The 13,310-nt window shown below is 43.6% G+C and overlaps 1 protein-coding gene across 4 annotated transcripts in view; it reads left to right on the top strand.

The window, feature by feature from the left end:
- chd9 (chromodomain helicase DNA binding protein 9) overlaps positions 1–13,310 on the top strand; it is a 70,234-nt gene that overhangs the window by 46,897 nt on the left and 10,027 nt on the right. For all 4 annotated transcript variants that reach the window (XM_076749504.1, XM_076749585.1, XM_076749425.1 and 1 more), the window contains 11 exons: positions 1,482–1,658; positions 1,856–1,999; positions 3,356–3,611; positions 4,539–4,749; positions 6,841–7,036; positions 7,367–7,549; positions 8,928–9,113; positions 9,225–9,335; positions 9,524–9,723; positions 10,046–10,245; positions 10,383–10,542. In XM_076749504.1, the coding sequence (XP_076605619.1) occupies positions 1,482–1,658; positions 1,856–1,999; positions 3,356–3,611; positions 4,539–4,749; positions 6,841–7,036; positions 7,367–7,549; positions 8,928–9,113; positions 9,225–9,335; positions 9,524–9,723; positions 10,046–10,245; positions 10,383–10,542 (2,024 nt within the window). The remainder of the gene's footprint in view (positions 1–1,481; positions 1,659–1,855; positions 2,000–3,355; positions 3,612–4,538; positions 4,750–6,840; positions 7,037–7,366; positions 7,550–8,927; positions 9,114–9,224; positions 9,336–9,523; positions 9,724–10,045; positions 10,246–10,382; positions 10,543–13,310) is intronic.

Genomic DNA, 13,310 nt, shown 5'->3' with positions numbered 1-13,310 from the left:
AATCTTCCCCTTTTAAAGACAGGCGGGTGGAAAGCTCCTTCACTGTGCTGACCTTCAGACTGGAAGACAGTGATTCAGTTTGATTAAAATAATCACAGTGTTTTAAGAAAACAGCAGCAATATGAAGTCGTGTGAGTAATCTAATGATATGTTTGAGAACAGGATATAACTATTGGAGTCGGATATTGAAAAGCCAGGCAGGACGTGATTAGCACGTGTAACACAAAGCCATGGTACACTGGGACTCTGGAAGAAATGCAGCAGTCGCACTTACTACAGTGTTTCAGAGGCACCTGCAACAAGAAGAAAGAGTGCAGCAGATGAGGGATAGTGACTGTCTCAAGCAAAAGCTTTCTTTTTAAAGAAAAGGTCTTAGTTGATGCTATGTGTGGAAGAAAATGGCAGAAAATGTATTATTCTGTGACTTTGTTGTCACTCAGTCATGTCAAAATGTTCTACAAAAACATCTATGCACTTAAATAGCGCTACAGATTTTAGGTCTTGTAAAGCTGAAGGAAAATTGTCATATTTTGAAATCAATTTGAACTGTTCATGAAGCCCATGATTGCTTACCGTGCTGGGCATGAGAGCATTTTTATGAATAAGCAGTTCATCGTACTAACGTAGCATATAACGAGATTTAAAGAAGGGCACGTGTCCAACAGTAAGTGGGCTGCTAGGTAGTTAGTGAGCCTTGGGCAGAGGCTTTCTGTGGCTGGCAGGCCATGTGATGTGTCACAACAGGCAGTTAGACGCTCTTAGTATTCAGACGAACCGTAGGAGGAATTAAAGCGAGCGAGAGAAGAACAGAGCGACGCCGCCACCAGGCTGTCTCCCAGGCAGCCTGTGATGTCATAGCAGCCCCCAAGGGGAGCTCTCTGTCAGCGCTGCTCAGGCATATCAGAGAGAGAGGCTTCTCTGCAGCAGTCTGTTGGCGAGGCTGGCTGTGGGAGGGGGTTACTGGATAACTGAGTATCCCTTGAGGACTGTTGTCAAGGCAGTAGATACAAATGGAGAGGCGGGCTGAAGCAAAGCCTCCCCAGGCAAACAAACAAACAAATAAACAAAACGGCATAAAGACTCACCAGCGGGTGTGCACTCATGTCCTGTTCGTACTGTAGACATTTTCCCAAGCAAGAGGTGTGTTATTGTCAGTGAAATCTAAAAATAAATGAAACCATGTGTTTGCTGTCATCCGCATGAGGATGCAAATTTAATCCCTTTCTAATGTTAACAGGCACAAAGAGCAACTCCACTGGAGAAATATGTACCTGAAATATGAATGTGTTGACATTATTTGCTCTGTAGTTCATACTCATTATTTTCTCTCTGAAAATTGCTCAGCACTTGTAGAACAGGCACAATTTCTCTTGCATAAAAACACAAACATGATGAGCTCTTAAAATTGTATTTGTTTTACAGATGCTTTAAAAACCAATTTGACAAAGTGTGTCCCACGTCTCTCCCCTTTTGGTCTGCAGGGCCGTGTGTTGCGAGGCGCCTACAGGTTCCAGGCTGTTATCACCACGTTTGAGATGATCCTGGGAGGCTGTCCCGAACTCAACGCCATAGAGTGGCGCTGCGTTATCATCGATGAGGCCCACCGCCTCAAGAACAAGAACTGCAAGCTGCTGGAGGGCTTCAAGCTCATGAATCTGGTACATATACAACCAACTTAGTGAAAGATTCAAACATGACAACTCCTTCAAAGTGTGGGCATTGTTAAAGCTGCAGTGTGGATTCAAAACTAATTCAACCTGTTTCGAATTAAATGCAAATCTGCAGGAGTGCGTTTGACAAACGAGACTCATTGTAAATCCTGAAACACTGTTTCTTCTCTTTTCTCCTCTTTCAGGAGCACAAGGTCCTGCTGACGGGTACTCCTCTTCAGAACACAGTGGAGGAGCTCTTTAGCCTGCTCCACTTCCTGGAGCCAGCACGATTCCCCTCAGAAAACACCTTCATGCAGGAGTTCGGAGACCTCAAGACGGAGGAGCAGGTGAGCTCACGGATACACAGAGAAGATCTTCTGACATTTTATGATTTGTGAATACTCCAAAATGACAATGCCCAACACACGTCGGAGGGAACATTCAGTACAGAAAAGGTGTAACGTCAGATATCCACATGTCACAGAAGCAGGTCAGGCAACATTCGAGCTGCTGGTGCAGTTTTTGTCACCTTAATCTTAAGAGTTTTTGAAGGAAACACCATTTTGGTTTTGTTGTATGAAAGGGTAGCCAAATTATTGTCTCCTCGAGCTTCACAAAACACATCATTGCTCAGATATAAAGATCCTCTTGGTACAGATGGAAGCCTTGAAGTGCGGCTTTTTCTAACTAGGCCACAGTGACATTGTATGCACACACACACACACACACACACACACACACACACTGGCACATGCACACAAACACACACAACATATGGTGGATAATGATAACAGATAATGGGGTATTATGCCACTCGAACAACGTATTGACACAGTTGCTCACAAAAAAGGACTTTTTAGTTTCCTTCTATATATTGCTGTTTGGCATTTCATTTTTAGGCAGAAGCACTAAAGAGATGCTCGAGGAAAGACCATTAAAACATGTTTGAAGTGCAGTACTCACGCTGAAAGTTAAAATATTTGGAACAGCTAGTACTCAACACACGGCACTAAATCTACAGGCTCTTTGTGCCAGTGGTGATGTGAAATCCTTTTGCCGGTGCTGTTAAGAGGTACTTTTTCAACACATAACAGCTGATGTTAGACGAGGGTCTGTATGTGTAATAAAAAAAAGAGCACTGGTTGGGGAACACTCCTGGGGGTCTCGTCGTAACTAAGCTGTGATGTTGTGCTGTTAGCACAAACTTTGAGACGACTGGTTCTGCATCAAATGCTAAAAAAAAAAGAAAATCTGACTGCTGGTTTTAAAAATTCATATATACGTATAAAATATGGAAAATAAAAAATGTACATAATAAGTCTACAGGCAGACATCAATCATATACAGAATTCGGCATCATAAAACTTTAATATAAAATAGCATAGTTTGGTCCAGTCTAATGTTTGATTACATGTAAGATTTTAGTGTCCTGTTGTGGAATTTCCCTCAGTTGGCTGTAAATGAAAATAATAAGCAGGCAACAACTGTCAAGTTCAGCTCGGCGCTAACTAGCATTTGCACATTATATACATAATGTATGTTGGGTACTTTTAATAGTGTGTTGCATCTGCTTCACGACACTGCTGTTTCAGTTTTAATCAGACCCACTGCAAACGCAGCCTGTGTAACCCCAGACCTGTGTTGTGTCACCTCACGCTGCTGTGGGATGTTGTTTAACTCTCTTCTCATGTCTGGGACCACAGGTACAGAAGCTCCAGGGTATCCTGAAGCCAATGATGTTGCGCCGGTTGAAGGAGGACGTGGAGAAGAAGTTGGCTCCTAAAGAGGAAACCATCATCGAGGTTGAGCTCACCAACATTCAAAAGAAATACTACCGCGCCATCCTGGAGAAGAACTTCTCTTTCCTGGCTAAAGGAGCTGGCCAGGCAAATATGCCCAACCTGGTCAACACTATGATGGAGCTGAGAAAGTGCTGCAACCACCCCTACCTCATTAAAGGTAGGATGGTACCTTTTCAAGCTTAAATATAGGTTCATTTGGTTAAATATAGTTTAAATGTATAGTTGTGATCTTGGCAGGCGTAGCAGCAGAAGGTCTACAATTCCACAATTTCCTGTTTAGTCTTCAGGAGGTGTTGTGGGATCATTTTAGAAGATTTAGGTGCTCACTATAATTTGATACCCTAAGTGATTGTTACATGAGACTCTGCACACTGGTTATGTTGCCTTAAGAAAGCCATGAAAATCTCTGAAGATTTAGTAGATACTGCACATGCACTGAATCTGTCTAGTGTTTTGTTTTTGTTCCCTTTTTAATTAAACCACAGCATAACAGTACGTACGTCACTGGGACCTCACATCCTCAGGAACACCTTGAGGGAATTTCTTCAAATTTGGCTCAGCTGGACTCAAGGATGAACTGATTAAATGTTGATGGTCAAAGGTCACTGTGACCTTTGCCTTTGATTTCACATTTGGTCAGATACTGAATTGGTGACTCTAATCTCCACCTTTAAACTGTGCTGGTTGTAAAGATCTTCTGTGCTGCTGGGGTGAAGATATGTGTCAAGCGTCCACGTTTTCCAATTTGTGGCTTCTTTGCAGCATATTTTAAGCATTGTAGTTCACCACAAGCTCATTGGCTCTGCTGATATTGAGCTTCAGGTGATTGTTGTTGCTTCATGTGATGAAGCTCTCTATCAGTCCTCTGTTCTCCTCTGGAAAAATAGTCTCTAAGTGAAGACAGCATGTTTGTCACTGGAAATTATTGTCTGGAATCATAGTATTGTCAATAAAGAGATAACTGTTTAAAGCCCTGATCTTGTTATAGGGACATCAAACATTACAGCAAATAAATCTTGGAAAGAAAACATGAGAAGCATAACACACAGTGTTGATGACGGTGTCCATGTCTTTGATATGTCAGGAGCAGAAGAGAAGATCCTGGAGGACTTCAGGGAGGTCTATAGCCCCACTGCCGTCGACTTTCACCTGCAGGCTATGGTGCAGTCTGCCGGGAAGCTGGTCCTTATTGACAAGCTGCTGCCTAAGATGAAGGCCGGAGGGCACAAGGTGCTCATCTTCTCCCAAATGGTGCGCTGCCTGGACATCTTGGAAGACTACCTCATTCAGAGAAGGTAACGGTGACAGATGATGTAATCTGAAATATGAAAAAGTGATTTTGATAATGTTAATCAAAAAAAAAAAAAATCAGCTGTATGAAGGTGTTCAGTCAGCATCAGCTTATATCATATTACACACCATACAGATTAAAGGCAGAATAAGTAACAATGAGATTTTCAATTGGAAAGAAACACTAAATCGAGGACGTTCTGCTGTGTCTTCTGTCAAAGTCCACGTAGGAACAAATTCAAGTTGCGCATGAGATTTGTTTTAGAGGTTTTTTTTTCTTTTTTCATCATCAACTTAGTGCTGCTGCTGAAAAATATAAAGTCACACTTATCCTCTGGCTTTATTGCATTTCTAACGATTCAACGGAAGCACTAAATCTTGAGCACGTGGCAGACAGGATTTAGTGGTGCAGTATACTGGGAACACTCAGTCGCTGCTTCACACTGAAAAAGATGATCTGACTGGTGTGGCTGCATATGGCTCGGAACAGTATGCCTCTATTCCTATAGTGCTGTGTTTAGCATCAGTACATGGCAGCCAGTTGGCAGCAGCATTAGTGTTTACCGGGATGGAGTCCGGTGTTTCATCACAACAAATGAGTCAAAACAACACATCCATCCGTCCATTCATTTTCACATCCACTCATGTTCAGGGTCACAATGGACTGTAATATATCCCAGCATGCACTGGACAAAAGGTAGTGTACGTACTGCACATTTACACACAACATTTAGAGGAAATCGGAAATTCTCCTAAGCTGTTGATCGCCTGGGGACATCGAAAGTAGTATTTTTTTTTTTTCTTCTTTCACTGCCATTGTGTGGCCAAACAGATCTCAAAAAGCACACTGTTTTGCCAAAATTTGAACAAGAAATCCTGTCAGTTTCTTTTTACAGATGATAAACATACCTGTTTAATCTGTCCTTCAGCATTCTGTAACAAGTCTGTTATGTCTCAGCTCCGCCATGTGTCTTCAGTTTTTAAGTTCACAGGATTTTAGGTATTTGTTTATATACAAGAGGCAGAATCTGCCTTGTCTCCTGCAAAATGTGTGATTTTTAGACCTGTAACGGGAATGAAGAAAAAGAAAAAGTCCACAGAGCAGTGGAGCAGCTGATGTAGATGATGGACAATGATTTGGACTTAAATCATGGTTTCCTTCTGTGTGTGTCTGATTCTGTCTGTCAGCAGTGTCTCGGCCCCCTAAAAAGCTGAAATTGAGTGAGTGGTCAAGAACGTAGAGCAAGATGATCGTGGAGAAATCTTTACCACTGGCCGTTAGGCCTCAAATTTAATAGCATTTAGGAATTTAATAATTTCATTCTGGTTCTTGTCTTAGTCTTTATTTTTATACTCAAATCTCCAAACTCCTCAACCTTTTCCATTTCACTTTCCTTTGTCTCTCTTTTGTTGCTCTCATCTCTCTGTTTCTGCCCCTCTCTCTCTCTCTCTCTCTCTCTCTCGCTCTCTCTCTCTCTCTCTCTCTGTCTCTCTCTCTCTCTCTCTCTCTCTCTCCCTCCCCCCCTCTCTCTCTCTCTCTCTCTCTCCCCCCCCCTCTCTCTCCCCCTCTCTCTCTCTCTCTCTCTCTCTCCCCCCCTCTCTCTCTCTCTCTCTCTCTCTCTCTCTCTCTCTCTCTTTCTCTCTCTCTCCTCTGGCTTCACACCCTAAACTATTGTAAACATTATTCTGTGCAGCGCAGACCTCAGACAGGGTTCAGCAGCAGGTTATAGAAGCCCTCTGGGCTCCACCGCAGTAGACAAGCAGGGTTGTCTGCAAGGCTTCTCCCGACTGACTGGAAGTGGATTACCCAGGGGAGGGCAGGGGGTCAGACTGTGGGAGGGGATGAGGATGGACACAAGGATGAAAGAGCATAACCACTCCTAGAAACAGTTTCATCTTTGAAGATGTTGTTTCCCAGGTGTACGTCGATAAGCATTATGGCTGAGTTATGAGAGGTTAAGATAAGTTGTTAAAAGCTTAATTCACTAACTCTCCTCAGGAAAAGGCAAACATGATCAAAATTCAAGGCGTTAAATGTTTAAAACTTTCACCTAAAGTTCAAGGCAAATATGTTACATGATGTTTTTGTGGTGCAGGTACTTGTATGAACGGATAGATGGACGTGTTCGTGGGAACCTGCGGCAGGCAGCCATCGACCGCTTCAGTAAGCCTGACTCAGAACGCTTCGTTTTCCTTCTGTGTACGAGAGCCGGTGGCCTGGGAATCAACCTCACAGCAGCAGACACTTGTATAATCTTTGACTCTGACTGGAACCCGCAGAATGACCTGCAGGTACGACACAACCACACACAGAGTCGCTTTGCAGCAGATGCAACATACTACTGTACATTTGCACCATTAATGTTTAGGCGTTAGATAGTTTTGGCATTCTGATGTCACCTCTTGTGACACCTGCTCATGTGAACACTTGCCAAAAAGTCTCCTCACCTTGGAAAGTGCTTTACACTGTGTCCAATGAAGAACACATGCAAACGTCGCTCAGTTTTTAAAGTTGGCATAATTTAAGGTCAGGTAAGGTTTGGGTCAAACTAAAGATATCACCACTAAAGCTCCTTACAGTACGTACAGTGCTCTTAATTCGTTTTTTTCTGCCCTTTGCAGGCCCAGGCTCGCTGCCATCGGATCGGTCAGAACAAGGCAGTGAAGGTGTACCGTCTGATCACCAGAAACTCGTACGAGCGAGAAATGTTTGATCGCGCCAGCCTCAAGCTGGGCCTGGACAAAGCAGTGTTGCAAAGCATGAGTGGCCGAGATAACAGCCTGGGAGGAGGCGCCGGGGGAGGGGTAAGTTTGAGAATTGTCCAAATGGTCTGGAATAGAAATGGGGAATTAAATCATTTAGTCATGTAAATTATGTTCAGTTATTTTTCAAAGAGGGGTGTTTGTTTGCAGACAGTGCTTGTGATGAATACCATCCATTTCACAAGCTGACCTTGGCTGGACATGAAATCTTTCAGTTCAAATATTTCATCATCAAATCATTACACAAATGAGCAGGAAGCAACAAAGGCCTGGTGTGGCACTGGGATAATTATAGACTAGTGTGTACACATTTTTTATTGTGACCACCCTCCTGTCCAAGTTGTAGTAGATATTAAACTGGACTCTAGTTTAAGGAAAGTAATCACACAGTCACGATACAATTACAGTGAAAATCAGCCAAGCAAATTTAGTGCTCTACATTGACACTGGTGCTACATGCACAGCTTCCCTGTACCAATATGGTGGCCGTTCCCTATGAATTATGGGAATTGGTGTTGGATGTATGTACTCCGGGGGCACAAGAGACTACAATTACCAAGTGGAATAGCAATGCGTCATTGATTCATCTCACACACAAGCAAGGAAACAAACACACCTCGCACAAACAAGAGGGTCTGTCCACATCTGCACTTTTACTTTAAAGGTGCCTTTTATAACAAAAACGATCTGCGTCCAGCATTTCAGCACCGTTTCCGCCTGTTACACACACACACACACACACACACACACACACACATTGCAGAGCTGCACAGAGGTGCTACTGCAATAATTTCATTCATCGCATAGACGGGGTCTTTTTGTAGCACGTCACATGTGAAGGTCCAAAAATGTAATACAAGATTTCTTCCAGTTATCTTTCCAGCAATAACAAAAGTCAACAGTTTCCGATATAATCAGTCCTGAATGACATCAGAGGAAAATTATAACAGATGGCACACAACAAGAAGATGCCAAGCAAAGAAAAAGAAGTGTTCACGAGCCCAAAAACTTGGAGCTCACTCCTAAAAATTTCCACTTGAAGTATAACCGATCCTATTAGAGTCTAATCTCTTTGTGAGGGAGTGTGTCAACAGCATGTGAAGTGTGTAGGTGGATGTTGATCTGCTCTTGGTGTCCTCTGAGAATTATCTGAAGTATGAGGAGGTTGAGCTATTAGCAGGTTTCCACATCTGGTCTGACTGAACATATTTGCATAATAAACAGCTGCTGGGGTTAGATACAAAGCTGCTGATGTTATGATTTTAATAATCAGACGTGTGTATTTTACAGTATATTGTGTATTTGAGAGGACTTTCTTTTGTGCGTTATGTAGTATATTTTGTTCTGCCAGTACAATTTCTTTTTATTTGTTGGATGTAGTTTCTTGCCCTGAAATGTCTGTCTTCCTTTCACCCCTCAGGCAGTGCAGCAGCAGCTGTCCAAGAAGGAGATTGAAGATCTGTTGCGACGTGGTGCATACGGGGCCATCATGGATGAGGAAGATGAAGGGGCCAAATTCTGTGAGGAGGACATCGACCAGATCCTCCAGCGCAGAACAAAGACCATCACCATTGAGTCTGAGGGACGAGGATCCACCTTTGCTAAGGTGACTGAAATGGATAATGCAGCCGCTCCAACACAAGTGATACAGGTCACTGACTGTTTCTAAGTTTTGACCGTGATTATGGCTTGACATGATTCTGATGTCTGCTTTCAGGCTAGTTTTGTTGCATCAGGAAACCGCACAGACATCTCTCTGGACGACCCCAACTTCTGGGACAAGTGGGCCAAAAAGGCTGACATTGACATGGATATGGTCAACGGCAGAGTATGTACTGCACCACAAGTAATGGAATGTACAGAGCAAAGCATGATAAAGACATTGCTCACAAATAATTTTTTGCATCTAACAAAGTGTAACGCCTGGACATCGAGTAGAGTTGCAGCCTCTATCTGAATTCCTTCGAAAGCCCTTTGCTGATATTTAGCTTGCCCTATATTTCCTCCACTCTACAGAACAGCTTGGTGATTGACACTCCTCGTGTCAGAAAGCAGACAAGGCCATTCAGTGCCACCAAGGACGAGCTGGCAGAGCTTTCAGAGGGCGAAAGCGACAGCGATGAGACCAAACCTAAGCTCAGGCGAAACCACGACCGCCTCAACAGCTACGGACGCACAGAGTGCTTCAGAGTAGAGAAGAACCTGCTTGTTTATGGGTGAGATGATTCACATAGTTAAAGCCGTTAAACCAGAGCAGCTGCGTTGATCTTGTCGATAGATAGCACTGAGCTGATGTTTTTAAACAGAGACCTAATTGAAAATACGTGATAACATACAGGAGATCTGTTACAGGTAGTTGTGTTGTTTTGTCCAATATCCCTTACTGTGTATACTGTAACTGATCCCACTTAAATATGAGTGAATCAGGCTGTCATCATTCTAAGAACCATGTAAATGTTGAGATTCACAATAAGCGTTTCTCCCAAATAGTATCTGAGCCCACTGTATAAAATTTGGCTTTTCCCTCTTGTTGTCCAGGTGGGGTCGTTGGACGGACATTCTCAAACATGGCCGTTTTAAGAAGCAGCTGACAGAGTGGGATGTGGAGTCCATCTGCAGGGCCCTGCTGTCTTACTGCTTGGTCCATTATCGTGGAGATGACAAAATCAAAAGCTTCATGTGGGACCTGATCGCCCCTACTGAGGACGGACGCACCAAGGAGCTGCAGAATCACCTGGGTGAGTCTCAGGACCTCCAGTGTACATTTGACCGGAGCTTATTACAACAGATAGTGGCACACAGAGAGGTTAGACTAAGGGAGAGACTCACATTTCCTCTGTCTCACCTAGAACTCTCAATCTCCTTGTTCCCCTAGGTTTATCAGCCCCAGTCCCTCGGGGCAGGAAGGGTAAGAAGATGAAGACCCAGTCCAGCTCTTTTGACATCCACAAAGCTGAGTGGCTGAGGAAACACAATCCAGAGCACATGCTTCAGGATGATGGCTACAAGAAACACCTCAAACACCACTGCAACAAGTAGGTGTTTCCGTATCCCACTGAGCTGACACTTTAATCGACTTCAGTTAACATTAAGTATGACAGTAAAGTACACGCAACCAGCCATTTCTGCTGTTATACGTAGCTGCTTGTAAGTGCAGAATACAAAGGATGAATGTTCTTTACTATCATTAAATAAAAGAGACAGTTGTGTAGTTTCTAATATTTGTTTTAGCGTTTAACTTGCTTACAGTGCACATGGTGACTAATAGTCTATGGCTGGGTTGTTTTATCTCTTGTGGGTGAGTGTGTGTGTGTGTGTGTGTGTGTGTGTGTGTGTGTGTGTGTGTTCTTTTGTCTGTGTTTAAACCTTTTGTGCTATTATAGCAACTGGCAGGTGGTCATTATTCTCTTCTTGCACAGATTGTATCAGTTTATTTTTAATAGAATGAGGCCTGAATATATCAAAATACAATTTGCACATGGCTCAAATTGTCACTGTGGCACCTCCAAACCACAGTAATTAGGAGGCACCGAAACGTCTATTGGAGCCGACAGTCGACTGATTCATTAATGGACGTGCATCGCATCGAGACCAGCAGACTGATATGATTCTTAACGAGACTTCAGCCCAGCTAATGGCCGTCATAGATCTCTCTTATTTACAGACAGGGAAAAAGATGGCTGCTATCAAAACATGGGCCGCTGAGATATAAAGCCAAATAGATGGCTGCTCCTCTTTTAAAAGGGGGGTTTGTGTCCATAGGGCTTTGGATGCAGAGCGCTGAAGCTTCCATAGAAAGTTCTCCATTGTTTCCTGGTCCAGTTATGCTGAATCTAGGGATTGTCTGATGTGAGACACGCCGGGCAAATGGGGACACACAGTCAGCAGGGTTTGCTGACTTCTGCGTTTTCAGTCCGAGGACCTGGAATGTGACTGGTGGAGCGGGGGGGCTGTTCACTGGCTTCCTTTACAGGACTGTAAATGTAGGACAGAGCTCCGATACAGGCATGGGAACTATAGGAAGCAGTGGGAAATGATTCAGTCTGAAAGACCAACAGGTCAGAAAATCTGATCACCATGGATCATCGTGTTGTAAAATTCTTGTTCCTCGGCCAGTTCACCTGTGCTTCTTACTGTATGAATATCACATATTCCTTACACACTGTAGTAAAGACATGAAACAGTGATCACTAAATCTGTTTTGGCATGTAGGATACAGTTTTGAGAAAGCACATAAAAAATTCATGGTGTTTGTGTGTTTTGAATCAGAATTACATCAGTGAGTTGGTATCTTCCTGTTTTGTGATGGATTGTTTTCTGTGAACAGACCATGAGGGATTCTCTGCATGCCACTCATGTCATGCATACTTGGCTTATTTGCTTCTGAAAGACTGTGTATGACTGTGCTGAGATTCCGCGCAACCTCTCTGAGTGAACCACATCACACACACGCACACGCACACACTGACTAGCAAAGGCTTGGATGGAGAGTGATGAAGGGTTGTGCTGACAGGCAGAGGAAGCAGCAGCTGCTCCTGGGCGGTTCCAGTCACAAAGGAGGGTGGAGGAGGGAGAGGGAGGAAGTTCAAGACTTTGATTTACCAGAGCTACAAGTCCAGACTGGTCACCACAGACATCCATCACTCCGACAGACAGACAGACAGACCTAGGAGCCCTGCAGTTTCTCCTGCTCCTGTCAGTGAATCGGGGAAGGATTTTGGGCTCATTAATAACAATATTTAGTTGAAAAACAGCGTAAGAAAGATGGAATTCCTGGAATGTTACATTTCAGAGCGGCAGTCTGCAATTCTGTCACTGCTCTTGAAAGAAGAGCAGCACTGAGGAGGAGCTTTGGCAGGAGAGGAAGCCACAGGAAAAGATAGATTAATGTAGAAGTCTTGGTTTGTTTTGAAAATAAAAGATTTAAAAAAAAGATATCTCTGTAGGTAAACTGTGACAGTGTCTGCTTCTTATACATAAGAAGAGGAGACTGCAAATACACTGTTGAGACGTTAGTATTCTGGCAACAGGTGCTAGATAATACTACTAATAATGAATAGAATTAAATGGTTACAGGCACTTGGCAAGTGTATTATTAATTTATTATTAATTTGGTTTGGGAGTGTTAAATGTCTTCATTCAGAAAAGCAGGATGTGTGTCTCTGCTCATTTGACAGTGTCAGAGGAGCATACTGGATCCTCTGAGGTGTACCCATTCTGTAAATAATAATTGTAAGGCAGCTAAAAACTCCATGGCGGTAGAAATCCTCCATAGAGATTTGTGCCAGAAATCCTTAAAGCCCTCTGTGCCGCATTTTTACCAACAGCAACAACGCTGCATGATTGAATTTAAGAATCATTCTGTGTTCAGACAAAATGATTACACAGAACAGCCTTCTACATTAAGCAAAATCTCAAGGCGTGCCAGACGTTACAGCCTGGCACACCAGCGCACCACAGTTCCCACCACTTCACTGTCGCTCAAAGCCTGCTGGCTGTGATGTGTGATCATGCATCACAGAGCTAATGTCTCCCCTGTGAGTCAGCCTCTCTTTACCTTGTCAGCCTCGGCTTCCCAGCCTTCATCTACTGCCAGAGCGCGACCACGTGACGACCGCTGAGAGACTGTCGGCTGTTCGTTCAGTCCTCGGAGCTGCAGCTACGGAGCTGCTCACGACTCCCTGCGAGGCCCTTCCAGTAACATAGACAAAAATCATTCATTCATCGGGCTTATGCTGGTCTGAGTCATGTACTGTGTGTCCTGGTCTGTGGAAGGCCTGTACAGCTAATGCTTTACAGCTGA

Source organism: Chaetodon auriga, chromosome 1 (genome assembly GCF_051107435.1).
Source record: "Chaetodon auriga isolate fChaAug3 chromosome 1, fChaAug3.hap1, whole genome shotgun sequence".
NCBI classification, from domain to species: domain Eukaryota; kingdom Metazoa; phylum Chordata; class Actinopteri; order Chaetodontiformes; family Chaetodontidae; genus Chaetodon; species Chaetodon auriga.
Note: the sequence above shows the minus strand (reverse complement) of the source record. Positions and strands in the feature narration are given on the sequence as shown.